Consider the following 18,699-nt stretch of genomic DNA (forward strand, 5'->3'; position numbering starts at 1 on the left):
CAAGGTGTCTGACTGGATTCATACCCTCAGGAGTGACTGATACACCCCCCTGAGTGATGGATAGCTGTCAGAGCCATTGAGAGCTCTCAATTCAGCCCCAAGGGGAGTGCTTTGGGACTGTAATAGTGTCCTTAATTGCCACCAAAAACACTCTTTTCTCCAGGTCATTAGACAGATTGGGAACGTTAGAGCGCTTGTCAGGCTTAAAGGGGGGAAACACCTCGAGACATGGCCTGGGACAAGAGCAGGTGAGCAGCTTCAGACAATGGTCTATGGACCCTATTATCTCCTGAAGCATCTCATCTTCTTCAAACAGCACTAATGGACCTATGATTGGGTGAAGCCTCTGACACAATTCAGTCATTGATCATATAACTGACACTGGATGCAAGGCTTACTTGAATATGCTTCCATACCCTGAACAAAGAGTCAATTGTAACCTCTTCCCTTCCAATACTACACTTCACTTTCTTTAATACTTAAAGCTGCAATGTTTAATGTCGAACGATGCAAAACAAAACTTTCTTAGAACGTTTAATTCATTTAACTTTCATGTAACTTGAAGTCCAACTCCAAACATTATTAAAATTGACCAGACGAGCTGCCATGTGGTATTAGTCTATGCAAACTAGTGTGTAGGCTATTATTTATTATTACATTATTTTTATTGAAAAAACTATTCGCCAAAATTTTATTTAATAATAATAAAAATTTCATCTTTAAACGTTAAACCACTTTTTTTTTTTGGTTGAAAACCACAGGAAGCCCTTAAATCTTCTTTTCTTGTTGACAATAAACACTTCTCATTACAAGTTTGGGAAGATGTTTGTGAATCAAAAGGAACGTTGCTAGCAAACTGGATGGAAACCTGGCTAATAACACAAAAACAAAAATAATTTGACAGTTAACAGTTAACAAACTTTAGAATCTATTATAATCAGAGTTGTCGCTTGAATTCATGGTGCCTGGGACAAAAGAATCTGGTCATGAGGATTTGTTGACTTCCAGCTAATGCTTTGGACAGGGAACCCACCTGGTGCTGTCTACCCCGGGTTTGGTGTATTCCTCCACACAGCCCTCCCATACGCTGTTGGCCATGGCGTTCCCGATGGCAGTCATCACCATGCTGAGCTCCACCGGCCAGTCGTCCAGGTCCAGAGACCGCACACGGGACAGATGTGTACCCAGGTTCCTGTGCATCCCGGAGCACTCGATACAGATCAGAGCGCCGAGGTTCAGACTAGCCCAGTCTGGATCTGAGGGTCAGAGACAATTACGTTTCAGTGTACCATAGCAAATCGGCACTGGACACATTTCAAGGTCGGATATGGGTCATTTTCAGCAATGACTATGCCAACCTTAAAGGAATAGTTTACCAAACAATGAATATTTCCTGATTATTTACTCACACCAAAGCCATCCAAGATAGCCTGGTTAAAACCAGACACTTCTCAGTTGAAACTGAGTGTAGGGTCTGGCGAAGCTATGTAGACAAAGGGGCGTCACCAACCGACGTAGCTCAAATTTCTTGACCCTTCGCAGGAAGCTTGATTGACAGGCGATCTAACCAATCATAATCCGCCATTTTGTCCGACAAAGCAGTCAGGAGAGATAGCAGATTAACATGGGAGGATTTGAACATGAAAAACGGAGTGTACTGACGTCTTTCTGCGGTTAAAACAACAATCCTTCCCATGTTCATTCATGTTTATTTGATGCTATAAATGAACTAGAAGGAAGAGATGATTGGTTCACGAGTAGCTTTAACTGATACTCAGCGATCTGTCAGACACATTACGGTAAAGAGCCACAAAACGGTATGTATCTTTTAAATTTCTTTTAAAAAATGACCAAATTTTAAAGGTGAGACTTTGTTTAATATGTTTAATATCAAAAGTAACCGAAAAGTAACCTGGTCTGTCCTGTCTGTCAGCGTGTTGTCAGTCTCCTCTCTGCTCCGCGATGTATTTTTCACTGCGTGAGAACATGGTGTGTGCGTGAGAGCAGCGTAGCTTGTCAGGCATAGCGACAGTAACTAAGGGGGTCGGGTCTTTGCAAAGGGTCAATCGTATGCTTCGAGTGTTGTTCTTTGCTCCGGTTTTAACGAAAACGGTAAGTTTAAATCGCTCAAAACAGACGCGATAACTGATTCGTTTATATACTGTCTATGATTCGAACGAGTGATGTTCCACGGCGGCATCCATCTTTGTAATGAAATCTCCTTCAGGGTCGCTGCGCTGTCGTCATCATGTAAATCCCTCCCCAAACGTTTCTGATTGGTGCCGCGATTTCGGCGGCACAGAAATGAGTTTGAATGGGCTCTTCTCCAGACTATCCTGGAGAGAGAATTAAAAATTCGCCGGAAGTAGTCTGGGTTTTCCCAGGCTACATCCAAGATGTATATGACTTTCTTTCCAGAGCCGAAGAGAAATTAAGGTTTTGGAGGAAAACGTTCCAGGATTTTCTCTATCTAATGCAAGTGAATGGTGCCCAATGTAGACCATTTGTGATGGTCCAAAATCCATATTTGGGCAGCTTCAAAGGGTTCCACACAACCCCAGTCAATGAATAAATGTCTTCTCTAGCAAAACAATCAGTTATTTTCAGAAAAAAATAAATAAAATCATATACTTTTTAAACTAGTAACTGGAAATGTATGCATGTTGGGAAGGTGACGTAGGCAGCAAGAAGTGTGGAGAAGGAACGCTGCCCTGAACAAATTGTCGTTGATGTATATTAGTATTTGTTTCAGTTTTAAAATGGTCAGTTTGTGTGTGTATCCTGGATGTAAACTCCTTTGTAAACAATGGGGCGGTTCTTGCTGCCTACATCACCACCATTCCCTTGCATTAGATAAAAAAAAAAAAAAAAAAAAAGTTCCAGGAACGTTTTCCTCCAAAACCTAAATTTCTCGTCGGCTGTGAAAAGAAAGAAATACACATCTTGGGGAGAATAAATAATCAGGAAATGTTCATTTTTGGGTGAACTACTCCATATCCCAGACTGGGATTTTGTACAAATGTGGGTGAAACTAATCCAAAACAAAACAAAAATTCGTACAATTATTTGTAATTTTATTTTTTAATAATTTAATGTAGTTTATCACATTATGGCAAATATCTAATGAAATGAGACTAGCTTCACGTTCAGAAATGGGTGTCTCACTCACTGGGGGCGTCACAGTCTGCACAGAAGCTGTTTCCCCTCACGTTCCTGATGGACTGGATGGTCAATGCATCACTCTGGCTTCCTAATCGAGACTACGTGCCATAACAATTCAGATATTACAATGTGGAAAGAGCAGAGGGGTTTGTTTGAGTGTGCATAAAACAATATTAACCTATTTCCACTGTACCAACATTTACATAATACCATCTTACCTTGTTCTTGCTGCTCTCACAGCACTGCAGACTGGCAAATATCTGGCTCTCAATGGCCTGCACCCAGAGTTCTCGTTCCTCAAACGTGGAAGCCTCAAAGTGCCACATCTGACCCGTCAACGACACAATGATGAACTCAAAGGACTCTTCTTGCTCTGAAACACACCAAATGTGAGATGGGTTATACACAGTGATCAGTTCGGAAAACGACAAAAATGTCAGTGCAAATGATTTGTGGGTCCACAATGAAAGCAAAAATGTTATGCAACATGGCACAACTTCATTACACAATTATCTGAACATATTTGATGTTTGATATATAATTATTAACACTTTAAGACTTTATTAAACTCATTTAAGACTGTGCTTGCGAGGATACTCGACTTTTGGTGTTCTCGTTTGTGTCTTATTGTGCTTAAATGATTTATAAGCATTTTCATGAATAAGAGCCTGGTTATATGATGTAACGCTAACTAAAGTATGTAGGAAAAAAATGGATGCTGCGTTAAATATTTGTAACGCCTTAAACTGGAAAAATGAATCACAAAATGAATCACATAAAATTAAAAACATTACATTTTTCAACTTTTAATTGTAGATTAAAGAAAAAGAAAAAAAACAGGATATACTGTATATGCCATTATTTCCAAGTTAGAGATCATCTTCACTGAAGGCTGCAAGCACAAACATTTAAATGGCCAATATCCAAGGTGCATTATGGGTATCTGCGATTAGTGTCAGTTGCTGTTGTTCATCAGCATCGTAAAATCCAAGTGATTAAAAAGGTAAATACATCTATTAGAGTACTTATCTCATTACCAGTGAAGACTCATTATTATTGCAGCTGCCTAAATAGAATATAATGTGGGTTAATCATTCTGGTCACAGTAATTTCCACATCGCAAAAGCACACGCGAGGTACTGCAATGTTTCTCCGGAGCTCAAATGAGGGGCGAGAGGTGAAAAACAGACCATCATTTCTGCAATTTGCTCAACATTCATTTCAAAACCATGATTACTTTGATGTGTACGTGACGATGATTACACACACGAGTATTGCGGCCGATGAGGCTGCATGAGGCGAAAAGAAGTTCACAGACTCAATCACTGCAGTAGTTTTACAGAAAAAAGGCTGTTTATTAGCATTAAAATGCACAAAATAACTCCATTTATTGACGCCCACCGTCAATGATCATTAACACATTATTGAGGTCTCATTTTTAGAGAAATTATCATGAAGTATCAAGGTCAATATGCCAACCCTGTTAATTTTTTTCTTTCTTTGTTAATTTAAATCTTTCCACACTGTGATATTATATATATATATATATATATATATATATATATATATAAATAACAGGGTTAGCTATAATAGTGTAATCTGAAAATTCTATGTTTTTATACATTTCAAGTATTTTATTATTATTCTTTTATTATTATTTATTTTTGATGGTCCAATGAATTACATAATTTATAAATGAAAGCTACTTTATCTTTTTATTTATTTATTGGAACTTAACGGACATAAACCAAAAGATGGGATTATTCATTACAAATTATTGTTAAACGGTACATTGAGGCATGTCCCGCTCGGTATCTCATATATCTACCATAAACAAAACAGCAACATTTCTACCAGATGACACATTTCTACCATCATACCGCCCAGCCTTATATAAAAACTATGCACACAACTTTAAATTCAAATTAAATGATGTTGAGTAGGGTTTTAAGGCAGTGGTTTATCTTGAACGTGAAGCATATAGATCTCCGTCTACTCTCATCTCCAATCAATAATCTCCATATGATGACTTGAACCGATCCGCTCAACACATGCGTATCATTGTAAAAGACTCCCGTTCACTTCAGCAGAGAACTTGGCCTCAAGCGAATGGCAACAATCCAATTAGTTTGACACCCTCCTCAATTACCCGATTTATTCACGGGACTTGACTCCAGGTCAGGGATCAATACAGAGCCAGCAGCTTTGTGTCTAAATCAAGGACTAAAGGGTGAAGGTCCGTCGCCCCAGTTGATCTCTCTTCTTTGTTTACATTTCATGCTTCTTTTTGCTGGAAATGAACCACAAGCGTAAGCCTGGATACACAATGTGGATAAATATGTCGAACAAAGGTCGCTAGAATTCATTTAGGAGGTTTCCTACACTCCTAGAAGAAAGGTTTTATAAAGAACATTAACCCTCAGGGGTCTGAGATCACGCCGGCGTGATCTGCTCGATTTTTTTCCTTATGAGTTGATTGAGACCCGAAATTCTCTTTTGACTTTGATTTTACAAAACAAGTTTCATACATCAATCGATTCTGTTAAATGTGTATTATTTTTGTGTATACTCACAATAAAAACAAAGTGTTGTGCTTTTTGCCAAATAAAGAAAAATAAACACGAAGCGAGTTCTGCCTTCTCTCTGTCCGTGTAGTCCATTCTGAAACGCGTCCGAAAATGAACTGTAGCTTAGCGAATACTCAGTCAAACAGGCATTCAGACACACAGGCATGAAGCTTGAATTCTCTACTTTTTAATGAAGTAATTTATATAAAAAACAAATATTCTCGTCTTGTGAAATCTGTATTAAAAGAGAGCGATTCCAGTCGACCTCATTAGAGCTAATTCAAATGTAATGTGACTCCGCCCACAGAGAGCGCGTGCTATTCAAAAGCAAATGGCTGAGGTAATCCGCGCAATCCTGTGAACGCCCCTATCATCAGCACAAGAAAACCAAAACACCAGTTTATTCAGAACATTACTTGTTTACAACGCAGCGCTGTGAGGAATAATGACGAATACGAGGAATACGAGCTGAGGAATACTAGTAAGTTTTTCCTTCTCAGGTTTCTGTTTATGAATGAATGAACGGCATAGATGCGCGCTGTTTACCACAGCTGGCAAAAAACAATATTACGTGACAGTTGACTTTCAAACATTCACAGATACCTCAAAACAGAAAGTACAAATCCTTTCTTTAAAACGAATTTCGTTTTGTATCAATTGTATCTTAATTAGGGCCCAAGCCCTGAAAGGGCGAAGGCCCTATTGTTTTCGTAAGGATTATTTTTTTTTTTTTTCTTCATTATTTTTTTTTTTGCCTTTTTGCCACTTTTGGGGCCCTTAACATGCTCAAAAACTCTTGAAATTTTGCACACACGTCAGAACCTGCGGCCATCAGGGCCGGGCTGAAGCTGGTACCGGGGCGTGGCAGGGGGGCTCGACAGCGCCCCCTGGAATGGGGTCCGAAAACTTGGTCCATAAATCAAACACGCTTGCATGTAATAATATGAAACTCAGTACACATATAGATCTCATCGGGCCGAACAACTTTCGTGCTCTAAGTTTTACAAAAGCCCAACAGGAAGTTGGTTATTATACGTTGTTTGGAAAACGCATACAATGGAATGTGAAATACTCCTCCTAGGGATTTCATCCGATCGCCACCAAACTCGGTGAGAATAAAGTCAAGACATTGAGGATCAATTCTTGCGAACAGATTTTTTATATCTCGAACGGTTTGGCCGTGGCGAGGAAACGAATTTATGGCGAATAATGGGACACAGGAAGTGTGTTATAACTTCTGCATACATTGACTGATCTTGATGAAACTTCAGCAGTGTATTCGTTGTAAGAGGCCGATCACATGGATGTGACTATTGTGAGTCAAAGTTATAGCGCCACCAACTGGCAGCAGGAAGTGTGTCACTTTCAAAATGCTTTGAAGTCACCCTCTTACTTTTACCCGATTTGCTTCAAATTTTATGTGTATAATGTAAACACACGGCAGATGTAGACCTGTGAAAGGATTATTGATATCTTAGATACTGTTGCCGTGGCAACGCATCAAATTTTAATATTCTTTTCGGATGCGTTTGAGACTCTTAGCATGCTTGAAATTGGATGAAACTCGACAGACACATAACACTTATTAGCCAGTAGACATGTGAAAAGATTCAGAAACGGGCGTGGCAGGGGGGCTCAACAGCGCCCTCTTGAACAGGGTCTGAAAACTTGGTCCATATATCAAACACGCTTGCATGAATTAATATGAAACTCGGTACACATATAGATTTCATCGGGCCGAACAACTTTCCCTCTGTCAAGTTTCACACCAGCCCAACAGGAAGTCGGCTATTATGGGTTGTTTGGAAAACGCTTGCTGTGGAATGTGATGTACTCCTCCTAGAGAATTCATTCAATCACCTCCAAACTCAGTCAGCATGAAGTCAAGACATTGAGAATGCTAAATTGCGGACGGATTTTTGATATCTCGAACGGTTTGGCCATGGCGAGGAAACAAATTTATGGCGAGAAAAGAGAGGAGACGAAGTGTTATAACTTCTGCATACATTAACTGATCTTGATGAAACTTTAGCAGTATGTTCGTGGTAAGAGGCCGATCAGATGGATGTAACTATTGTGAGTCAAAGTTATAGCGCCACCAACTGGCAGCAGGAAGTGTGTCACTTTCAACATGCGTTTGACAAAAGTGGGTGGGTTAGTTTTACCAACAGTTACAAAAATCAGTATATATATTGGTCTCACCGAGCCGGACAACTTTCTAATTTACAGTTATTAGCTCCGAGCAAAAGGAAGTCAGATATTTTGGTTTGAATGTGGATTTTTTGGATATTTCAGACTCTGAGTTTTTGAGCTACTCTTCCTAACGGTTTTATTTTATTCACACCAAACTTTTTCAAAATGATAAAGATACATTAAAGATGCTAAATTGTGAACGGATATTAAACATCTCAAACGGTTTTGCTATAGTGAGGGACTAAAGTAAAGTAACACTTAAAGCCTCATCTTCTAAAAATGTAATTAAACACCATTTATTTCTATATAAAAGTATAAAAATGTCACAACTAAACCCATTTTATTCTTTTTTTTTTCAATTTAATAAATATTTATAAGTTTAAAAATAGTAATTGTACTATTTAGTCCCATAAAAGTCAAGTCATACATAGGGCTATACTGCCCTCTTGTGTTCAAAATCAGGTAGGCCTATTGTATCTACATAAAAATATACTAGGTATGTGACGGTGAGAATATTTTACCACCGGTTAATCGACGTGTGACACCGCTGGAGGCTTTTGAATCGCCAACTTAAAAACGAAAGTAAAATATGTTCGTCCACACTGACATTGATAGTGGTTGAGCGAGCGTTTCAAATGAATTCCTATGGAAGTAGGAATTAACTGAAAAACGTTCACTCTGTTCTGCTCGTTCCTCGCCGTGGATGCGCACCGTTATGAATGCCCGTGCAGCCATGAGCATTTTAGTTTAATTTTAAAATTAGCGCCTTTCGGGGGTTGATTGCTTGAAATTATTTTACAAAAGCACAATGTTGTGTTTTATTGCAACTGTACACAAATATAAGTTAACACTTTGCAGTTTGAATGTCGTCCTGTATAATGACGGAGTATGTTTTTATGTGTCCACTGTTCAATCGCGCCCACACCACACACACACACCCACCCACACACACACGGTTTACTCTCTTTGTGGGGACTCTCCATAGATTTAATGATTTTTATACTGTACAAACTGTATATTTTATCTCCTTACACTAACCCTACCCCTAAACCTACCCATCACTGAAAACTTTCTGCATTTTTACATTTCCAAAAAAAACTCATTCTGTATGATTTATAAGCTTGTTTACCCATGGGGACCTCTATTTAGGTCCCCACTGTGACACGAGTCCCCATGAGTCTGTGTGCATTCAGGTTGAAGTCCCCACCGGGATAGAAAAACATGAACACACATACACACACACACACACACACACACACACACACACACACACACACACACACACACACACACACACACACACACACACAAACACACATTCCAGCATTGCAATCTTGACATCGCAGCCTGTTCATTATAGCCTTAATAAAATATAATAATAAAATAGTTAACCTAACATATAAAAATTACACTGCTCTAAATAGTCAGTAGTACAATTCGTACATTCACAGTAAGCACCGCTCCACTGTGATGTTTCAAGCACATTTTTGCGCGTGTGAAGAGGATGATTTTTTCTGTCGATATTGGAACACGAGTGAAGAACAAAGCCTATAATAAAGAATAGTTTAGCATCCAAATACATCGCAAATGCTGAAACATTTTGATTCTAATGAGAGGGTTACGTAAGCCCAACAGTGCTTACTTTCGTTTTAATTTTTACATTAAATTTAAAAGATTTGTTGTGGGATATTTTGAGTGTATCATAAAATCAGAATAAGCTAATAAGGTTTCTGTCTTATATATATATATATATATATATATATATATATATATATATATATAAAATATATATATAAATATAGCTGCGAGCAGCGATGAAGGGCCAAAGCCGGTGGCTTTATGTAACTAAAGGCACCAGGGTGGCGGTGCCACCGGCTTGGGCCCGTAATCGCTGCTCGCAGCTATATTTTTTTTTTTCTTCATTATTTTTTTTTTGCCTTTTTGACACTTTTGGGGCCCTTAACATGCTCAAAAACTCTTGAAATTTTGCACACACGTCAGAACCCGCGGCCATCAGGGCCGGGCTGAAGCTGGTACTGGGGCGTGGCAGGGGGGCTCGACGGCGCCCCCTGGAATGGGGTCCGAAAACTTGGTCCATAAATCAAACACGCTTGCATGTAATAATATGAAACTCAGTACACATATAGATCTCATCGGGCCGAACAACTTTCGTGCTCTAAGTTTTACAAAAGCCCAACAGGAAGTCGGTTATTATACGTTGTTTGGAAAACGCATACAATGGAATGTGAAATACTCCTCCTAGGGATTTCATCCGATCGCCACCAAACTCGGTGAGAATAAAGTCAAGACATTGAGGATGAATTCTTGCGAACAGATTTTTGATATCTCGAACGGTTTGGCCGTGGCGAGGAAACTAATTTATGGCGAATAATGGGACACAGGAAGTGTGTTATAACTTCTGCATACATTATCTGATCTTGATGAAACTTCAGCAGTGTATTCGTTGTAAGAGGCCGATCACATGGATGTGACTATTGTGAGTCAAAGTTATAGCGCCACCAACTGGCAGCAGGAAGTGTGTCACTTTCAAAATGCTTTGAAGTCCCCCTCTTACTTTTACCCGATTTGCTTCAAACTTTATGTGTATAATGTAAACACACGGCAGATGTAGACCTGTGAAAGGATTATTGATATCTTAGATACTGTTGCCGTGGCAACGCATCAAATTTTAATATTCTTTTCGGATGCGTTTGAAACTCTTAGCATGCTTGAAATTGGATGAAACTCGACAGACACATAACACTTATTAGCCAGTAGACATGTCAAAAATGTTTCAGAAACGGGCGTGGCAGGGGGGCTCAACGGCGCCCCCTTAAACGGGGTCTGAAAACTTGGCCCATATATCAAACACGCTTGCATGAATTAATATGAAATTCGGTACACATATAGATCTCATCGGGCCAAACAACTTTTCCCCGGTCAAGTTTTACACCAGCCCAACAGGAAGTCGGCTATTATGGGTTGTTTGGAGAACGCTTGCTGTGGAATGTGAAATACTCCTCCTAGAAAATTCATCCCATCCCCACCAAACTCGGTGTGCATGAAGTCAAGACTTTGAGGATGCAAAATTGCGGACGGATTTTTGATATCTCGAACGGTTTGGCCGTGGCGAGGAAACGAATTTATGGCGAGAAAAGAGAGACACGAAGTGTTATAACTTCTGCACACATTAACTGATCTTGATGAAACTTCAGTAGTGTGTTCGTGGTAAGAGGCCAGTCAGATGGATGTAACTATTGTGAGTCAAAGTTATAGCGCCACCAACTGGCAACAATAACTGTGACACTTTCAAAATGCTTTTGGCAAAATGGGGGGTTACTTTTACCCACAGTTACAAAAATCAGTACATATATTGGTCTCATCGAGCCGGACAAGTTTCTATTTTACAGTCATTAGCTCTGACCAACAGGAAGTCAGATATTTTGGTTTGAATGTGAATTTATTTGCAAAATCGGCCTCTGAATTTTATATATATATATATATTTTAAAGTGACAAGACAGAGAATATTACTTGTCCGACATGTATTATGATGTATTACGACACTTGTTCCAAATGTTTTACATTACATTTATATATATAAATATATATATATATATATATATATATATATATATATATATATAAATATATATATATATATATATATAAAAATATAGCTGCGAGCAGCGATGGAGGGCCCAAGCCGGTGACACCGCCACCCGGTGCCTTTAGTGCAACTAAATGCACCAGGGTGGCGGTGCCACCGGCTTGGGCCCGCAATCGCTGCTCGCAGCTATATTTTTATATATATATATATTTTTAATATTTTTTTCATTAACAAATTTCCTGGATTTAAAGTAAATATAGGCTAGCAATCACAACATAAGGTGCTTGAACTGGAGATCATCAACCAGACCATAGCCTACTCGCCTCACATGTCTAAAAAATGTGAAATATATTTACATTTACAGCTGGTTCTAAACAAAACCATCCAAAACAAAAAAACTATGTAGCCTAATAAATGTGCGTTTCTCCGGTGCGTTCACTAGCCTACTGCGAAGATCGCGAGTCAATAGCCTATCGTATTTTTTTTATATTTTTATTTATTTATTGCACAAGTCATACATAAATTCATTCATTCATTCATTCATTCATTCATTATTACATGTGAACGAATAAAAGAATAGAAAAAAAGGAACATGGAGAAGAAAATCTTATGATACCTGTCGCTTATTTGTGCACATCAGAAAAATAAATAAAAAACAGCTACTTTATAAATGGATCAACCCCAATCCTCACCCCAAACACCAAATATTTTCAGTAATACCTATCTTTACACTTAATTATCATCATTTTAAGCGTGTGTAAGCGTATTTCATGAAAACAACGTTACAGTCAGGTGAAATATGAAAGACAACATTTTGTTTAGTAGATTTGGGTACAGTTTTTACTGTAGAATATACTGCCTCGTCAAATAAGCTTTTGTTTAGCAATTTCTATATATAAAATAGCCTACTATTTTTGTCAAAAATAAAGTCATCAACTAAGATGTTAGCTGTTGCAATGTTGGCTATATTCAAAGTAATGAATACATAGATAAAATGTAGGCCTATAATCTTTTTTTACAAAGAAAGAGTACACTTGAAATATTGTTGAAATTGTAATTATTGTTGTAATTGTAACCTTTTTAATAAAATAGCAAAACATATTTACAAGATAGATGTAAGCAAAATCTTAAATGGTCCTTGCATTGTGGCTCAGTCAGTTGTCACACCTGAGTGAATGGCTCATCATTATGCAGAGTGGGTGGTAATTCAGGTGAAAACCACTCCTCGTTCGCGCCCCCCTCGCATATTGGCTTTCCAAGCAAAACCTGTTTTACATCAATTTAAATCAATGTATGGTTTTATGTGAACGATAAAGCAAGACTATTTTCACATAATTTAGAAGAAAAAACTATAGGCGATGATATCCTTTAGTCAAAAGTCTTATTGCCACATATTTAGTATGTGTTTTGTGGCCTTATTTCTGCAACTTTCATTTTTATTTTTTCCAATAACCACGCATAAACATTATTCTCTTAAAAATTCAAACATATACATGCATGTTGATCAGATATTTTGGTAGCCCTGTTTGTGCTATATAGAGTGAATTTACACCTTTGCCATTAACATGTTTATAAATAACTGAAAAAAGCACAAATGTCAGAGCATGTCAGAACACCTCTAGGGCCCAGAAAACAGCTCAGACTCCAGAGGGTTAAAGGGGTCTGTCAGGCGCTTTACACATAGAACCTTAAGGGGTTCCTATAAATTATTTTTAAATTATTTAATTATAAATTAAATATTCACAAAGTGTTCTTTAGAATTGAGTCGAGAACCCTAGGGTTCTATATAGAATCACATCTTTTTTTCTAAGAGAGTCAAAATAAGGGAACATATTTCATATTTGGCACACTTAAACCACTCAAAACTTCTGTTTTTAGTAACGAACAAATTGTGCAAACATCATATTTGAATGCTATTATTTCATAATTTAGTATCACAGAAGGGAATATATTGTATTTGGATAACATTCTGGCTGTTGTGATATAGTTTCTCTCCTGTCTGCTATTATGAACAGAAAAACAATTATCTTGCATTCTACTGTCAAATGATTATACACCTCTGCATCTGAACACAAACAATTACTCTGTTGGCTGGCCATCTGATAAATTAGCCATTAACAGGTAATTTCAATGTGGAATTATAATAAAGAAGAAAAAAAAATCTGTCTGATGTTTGAAACCACAGAAAATAAAAGCTAAGCCAAATTCTTTTTGTGCTTTAGTTGTTAAGCAGAACACAAAATTACAGTAATTGCTACTTCGGTAATATTTCTTTAATAAAAAGGAGTGTGAAAGTTTATTTCTAAATCTCAAAAACAAGGCAGAGAATTTGAGTTCTGAGATGCTCAGTGTGTCTGGGATAAAAAAAAAAGTTTCTGCCTAAAAGTACAATCAACTTGGATGTTTAAGTAATTTAAATTACATTAAACTAAATTAGTTGAATCTTGTATAACATGAAAAAAAGTTGAAAATTGCTTAACTTGATGAGTTGAAGCAATGTAAAAACATTTGTTGCCTTAACTTGCATAGCATTTAAACTCAAAATGCTATCCGAATCAACAGTAGTTCAGTCAAAAGGAAAATCACCTGACAGTTTCACTTCTCAGAAAATGAACTGTTGATGTCAAATGAATTGAATGAATTGTTGTATGTCAAGATCAATAATTCCTATTTTTGAACTAATCAAAATGTTAACTTCAAATACAACTGCAATCAAATGCACAATTCTTTAGGTTACAGATTATTGATGTTTTACACAAAGCAATTAAAAGCACAAAAGTCAATAAATTATTAACTCAAACTAGCAAACTAGATATTTTATACTAGGCTACTAAAACTAGTTTGCTCTGACTGAATTTACAGAATTAGGTACACCTGTTCAATTTGATTGTTAACACAAATATCAACCAATCACACGGAAGCATGTAGACATGCTCAAGACGATCTGCTGAAGTTTAAGTGACTTTGAACGTGGCATGGTTGTTGGTGCCAGACGGGCTGGTCTGAGAATTTCAGAAACTGCTGATCTACTGGGATTTTCTCACACAACAATCTCTAGGGTTTAAAGAGAATGTTCCAAAAAAGAGAAAATATCCGGTGAGCGGTGCGTGAGGAGGTCAGAGGAGAATGGAGAGGCTGGTTCAGCTGATACAAAGGCAACAGTAACTCAAACAACCACAACAGAGGTCTGCAGAAGAGCATCTCTGAACACACAACACATCAAACCTTGAAGCAGAAGAGCATCTCTGAACGCTCAACACTTCAAACCTTGGAGCAGAAGAGCATCTCTGAACACACAACACTTCAAACCTTGGAGCAGAAGAGCATCTCTGAACACACAACACATCAAACCTTGGAGCAGAAGAGCATCTTTGAACGCTCAACACTTCAAACCTTGGAGCAGAAGAGCATCTCTAAACACACCACATCTAACCTTGGAGCAGAAGAGCATCTCTGAACACACAACCTGTCAAACCTTGGAGCAGAAGAGCATCTCTGAACACACAACCTGTCAAACCTTGGAGCAGAAGAGCATCTCTGAACACACAACACGTCAAACCTTGGAGCAGAAGAGCATCTCTGAACACACAACACTTCAAACCTTGAAGCAGAAGAGCATCTCTGAACACACAACACTTCAAACCTTGGAGCAGAAGAGCATCTCTGAACACACAACACATCAAACCTTGGAGCACAAGAGCTACAGAAGACACACCAGTGACACTCCTATCAGATGAGAACAGAACTGAGGCTCACACAGGCTCACCAATGGACAATAGAAGAAAACTTTGTCTTGATTTCTGCTGCGATATTCAGATGGTCTGGTCAGGATTTGGCATAAACAACAAGAAAGCATGGATCTGTCCTGCCTCATATCGACAGTTCAGGCTGCTGGTGGTGTAATGAAGTGGAGGATGATTTCTTGGCACACTTTGAGCCTTTAGTACCAATTGAGCATCGTTTAAACGCCACAGTCTACCTGAGCATTGTTGCTGACCGTGTCCATCTCTTTATGACCACCGCTTCTGATGGCTACTTCAGCAGGATAACCTGGCATGCCTCAAATCATCTCAAACTGGTTTCTTGATCATGACAGTGAGTTCACTGAACTCAAACGACCTCTACAGTCACAGATCTCAGTCAATAGAGCAGCTCTGAGATGTGGTGGAACGAGAGATTTCATCATGGATGCTCAGCCGACAAATCTTCAGCATCATCATGTCAGTATGGACCAAAATCTCTGATGAATGTTTCCTGCATCCTGTTGAATCTTTGCCATGAAGAATAAAGGTAGTTCTGAAGGCAAAAAGGGTCCAACCTGGTACTTCTTTCATTTAAATTTGATTAAATATAAACTATTTAAAAGCATCTTCATAATGCTGGTTGAGTGAATCTCCAGAATGAGCAGAGCTAGATTCTAGACAGAAGGAGAAGCTCAAATATAAGATCATTTTAATTTGTTTAATATTTGTTGGTTGTTCCCACACATTTCAGTATTGATGACTTGACTTTAATTCGAAAATCAGAAAAATAGTCATAGTGCAGTATTTGTATGTGTGTCCCAAACGTTTGACTGGTAGTGTAGGTCCAAGAGAATAAAAGTGAAAATGCGCTGCACTATAGGAAAAAAAGAAAGCATATTCTCTAAAAAAATTACCAACAGACTCTGAGGTCTGTTGATGTAAAATGTGCAATAACACAAGCTCCCAATCAGCCACTGGTGCTCAGAAACTAGCAGTAATGAGACGGAGCCGAGCAGGTTCTGCCTGACTACATCCAGTTAAAATCCAATCTGAGGGACTGGAGGCAAAGAGGGCAGAAACAACTTACCTTAATTAATACGCTACAATAAAAGAAAGATAACAACATCTAAAACCAGTCTTTCTCTCCTCCTCTTCTCCTGGCCCTTGCAATCATTCATTCATGTTTCTACTCTTTCTGCATTTACAGAATGTTCAAAGGTTTGGAGTTGGTAAGATTAAAAAATGTTTTTTTAATGGCTCAACAAGGCTGCATTTATATGATCAAAAATACAGTAAAAACAGAAATATTATCAAATATTATTACGATTTAAAATAACTGTTTTCTATTTGAATACGTTTTAAAACGTAGTTTATTCCTGTAATGCAAAGCTGAATTTTCAGCATCATTACTCCAGTCTTCAGTGTCACATGATCCTTCAGAAATCATTCTAATATGATTTGCTGCTCCAGAAACATTTCTTATTATTATCAATTTTAAAAACAGTTGTGATGCTTAAAATTTTTGTGTAAACCGTGATATATTTTTCAGAAAGTTAAAAAAGAACAGCATTTATTTGAAATAGAAATCATCTTTAACATTTTAAACATCATTACTATCAATAGACTAACATTAACTTGTGATTAGGGCTGGGAAAAGATTAATCGCGATTAATCGCATCCAAAATAAAAGTTTGTGTCTACGTGATATATGTGTGTGTACTGTGTATAATTATTTTGTATATATATAAATACACACTTGCATGTAAATATTTAAGAAATATTTATTATAGAAGTATTAAAATATTTAAATTTATATATAATATAAATTATATATAAATATATACAGTATATACATGCAAATATTTCTTAATTATATACATGCATATGTGTGTGTATTTATATATACAAAATAATTATACACAGTACACACACATATATCATGTAGACACAAACTTTTATTTTGGATGCGATTAATCGCGATTAATCTTTTCCCAGCCCTACTTGTGATTTAATAGTACGCTTAGAGTTATGCAAATTAAGTCGGGCGGGACTTGATCTCATCCATCAGGATCTGATCGGATGAAGGGGAGAAACATGTTAGGTTTTGATGCGATTGATTTTTCCAAGCAGAAATACAGAAAACATTTTTTCTTGTTTTAAGTAATGTGTACTGTAAATCAAGCACAATAAGACCAGTAACACTTACTGGGACACTAAGTCGATTTTGGCCTTTAAGTTGAGATCCATTTCAACCCAAAAAAAAAAAAAAAAAGCAAATTAGCACAGAGAGAGAGAGAGAGAGAGAGAGAGAGAGAAAGAAGGAGAGGAAAAACGAAGTCACAACATTTACTCAAGTGCATCGTGTCTAATCGAGGCAGATGCTTCTACTCCAAACGCCCTCTGGGTCACACGCCTGCTCCGGTACCACATCTGGACCTGCCAGTGTGACCCGATTGCTATTCCGTCAGAGCACTCCGCCACGCGACCACAAATCCATCAAATCAGCGCCGGCACAAAGCCGCGAGGGCTTTAAGTCGAGGTGTGTGTGCGTGTGTGTTGCTTTAAAAACTCCGAAACCTTGAATCCAACACATGTGTGCTAGTACACTAAACAGGACTGGGCCTATAGAGATACTAGCTGGTGTGTAAGAATTAACGGGCAGCTGGGAGGAACCAGACCTGCCTGTGCCATCTGTAAATGTCAGCAGTGGCGTTTGCTCATTTTACACATCATTAAAGGCAATATTCCTAACCTGTATTAGAGCAATCAGCACGCGCCCATTACTGACACGGGCCTGGGGGGATACGGGCCAAACACTGAGGAGGCGAGAACGCATTCAGCGTCTCCATCAGACACACACACAGTGTAAACAAAAACACCCCCTATGTACACACACACACACACACTTCAAACAATGAACTGAAGGTAAATGCAGACAGAAACACTCCAACAATGACCTGATGCGCATGAATGTACAAATATATTTGTGCAATCACATTTTATCTTCTTTAAAAGGTATAACAGAGACACAGGGGTACGAGGAACCACCAGCACCAGTGTAAAACCACATGACGCTTCATCCGCTGCTGGCTGTCTGCAAACTGGGCACGTGTATTTATCAGCCTGCAGGATCAAAACTAGTAATGCACAGCATTATATTAGTGTAAAACGGTTGAAAAGTAAAAACTATTGATATTTGTGTTTAGATTAAAGATAATTCGGCCTTAATTAGCTGTAATAAGAGATTGTCTGATATTTTATTTGACCTTTATTGATTATTAGTTTTGATTTTCAATAATCGATAAGTAGAAATTATATTTTATTTTCTGCCACAATAGAAACTAAATGATCATTAGACTACAAGAGTAAAACCATAATAATAACAACAACAATAATAATAATAAATTAAATGAAAATTAATATTTA

At 37.8% G+C, this 18,699-nt stretch overlaps 1 protein-coding gene across 2 annotated transcripts in view; it reads right to left on the reverse strand.

Annotated features, from left to right (window-relative positions):
• The window catches only part of agap3 (ArfGAP with GTPase domain, ankyrin repeat and PH domain 3), a gene marked incomplete at its 5' end in the record, with an annotated part of 175,325 nt that overhangs the window by 14,905 nt on the left and 141,721 nt on the right, over nt 1-18,699 (reverse strand). For both annotated transcript variants that reach the window (XM_081353120.1, XM_081353119.1), the window contains 3 exons: nt 1,034-1,256; nt 3,170-3,260; nt 3,381-3,535. In XM_081353120.1, coding sequence (XP_081209246.1) covers nt 1,034-1,256; nt 3,170-3,260; nt 3,381-3,535 — 469 coding nt within the window. The remainder of the gene's footprint in view (nt 1-1,033; nt 1,257-3,169; nt 3,261-3,380; nt 3,536-18,699) is intronic.

Source organism: Scardinius erythrophthalmus (assembly GCF_964197995.2).
Source record: "Scardinius erythrophthalmus genome assembly, chromosome: 22".
NCBI lineage: Eukaryota > Metazoa > Chordata > Actinopteri > Cypriniformes > Leuciscidae > Scardinius > Scardinius erythrophthalmus.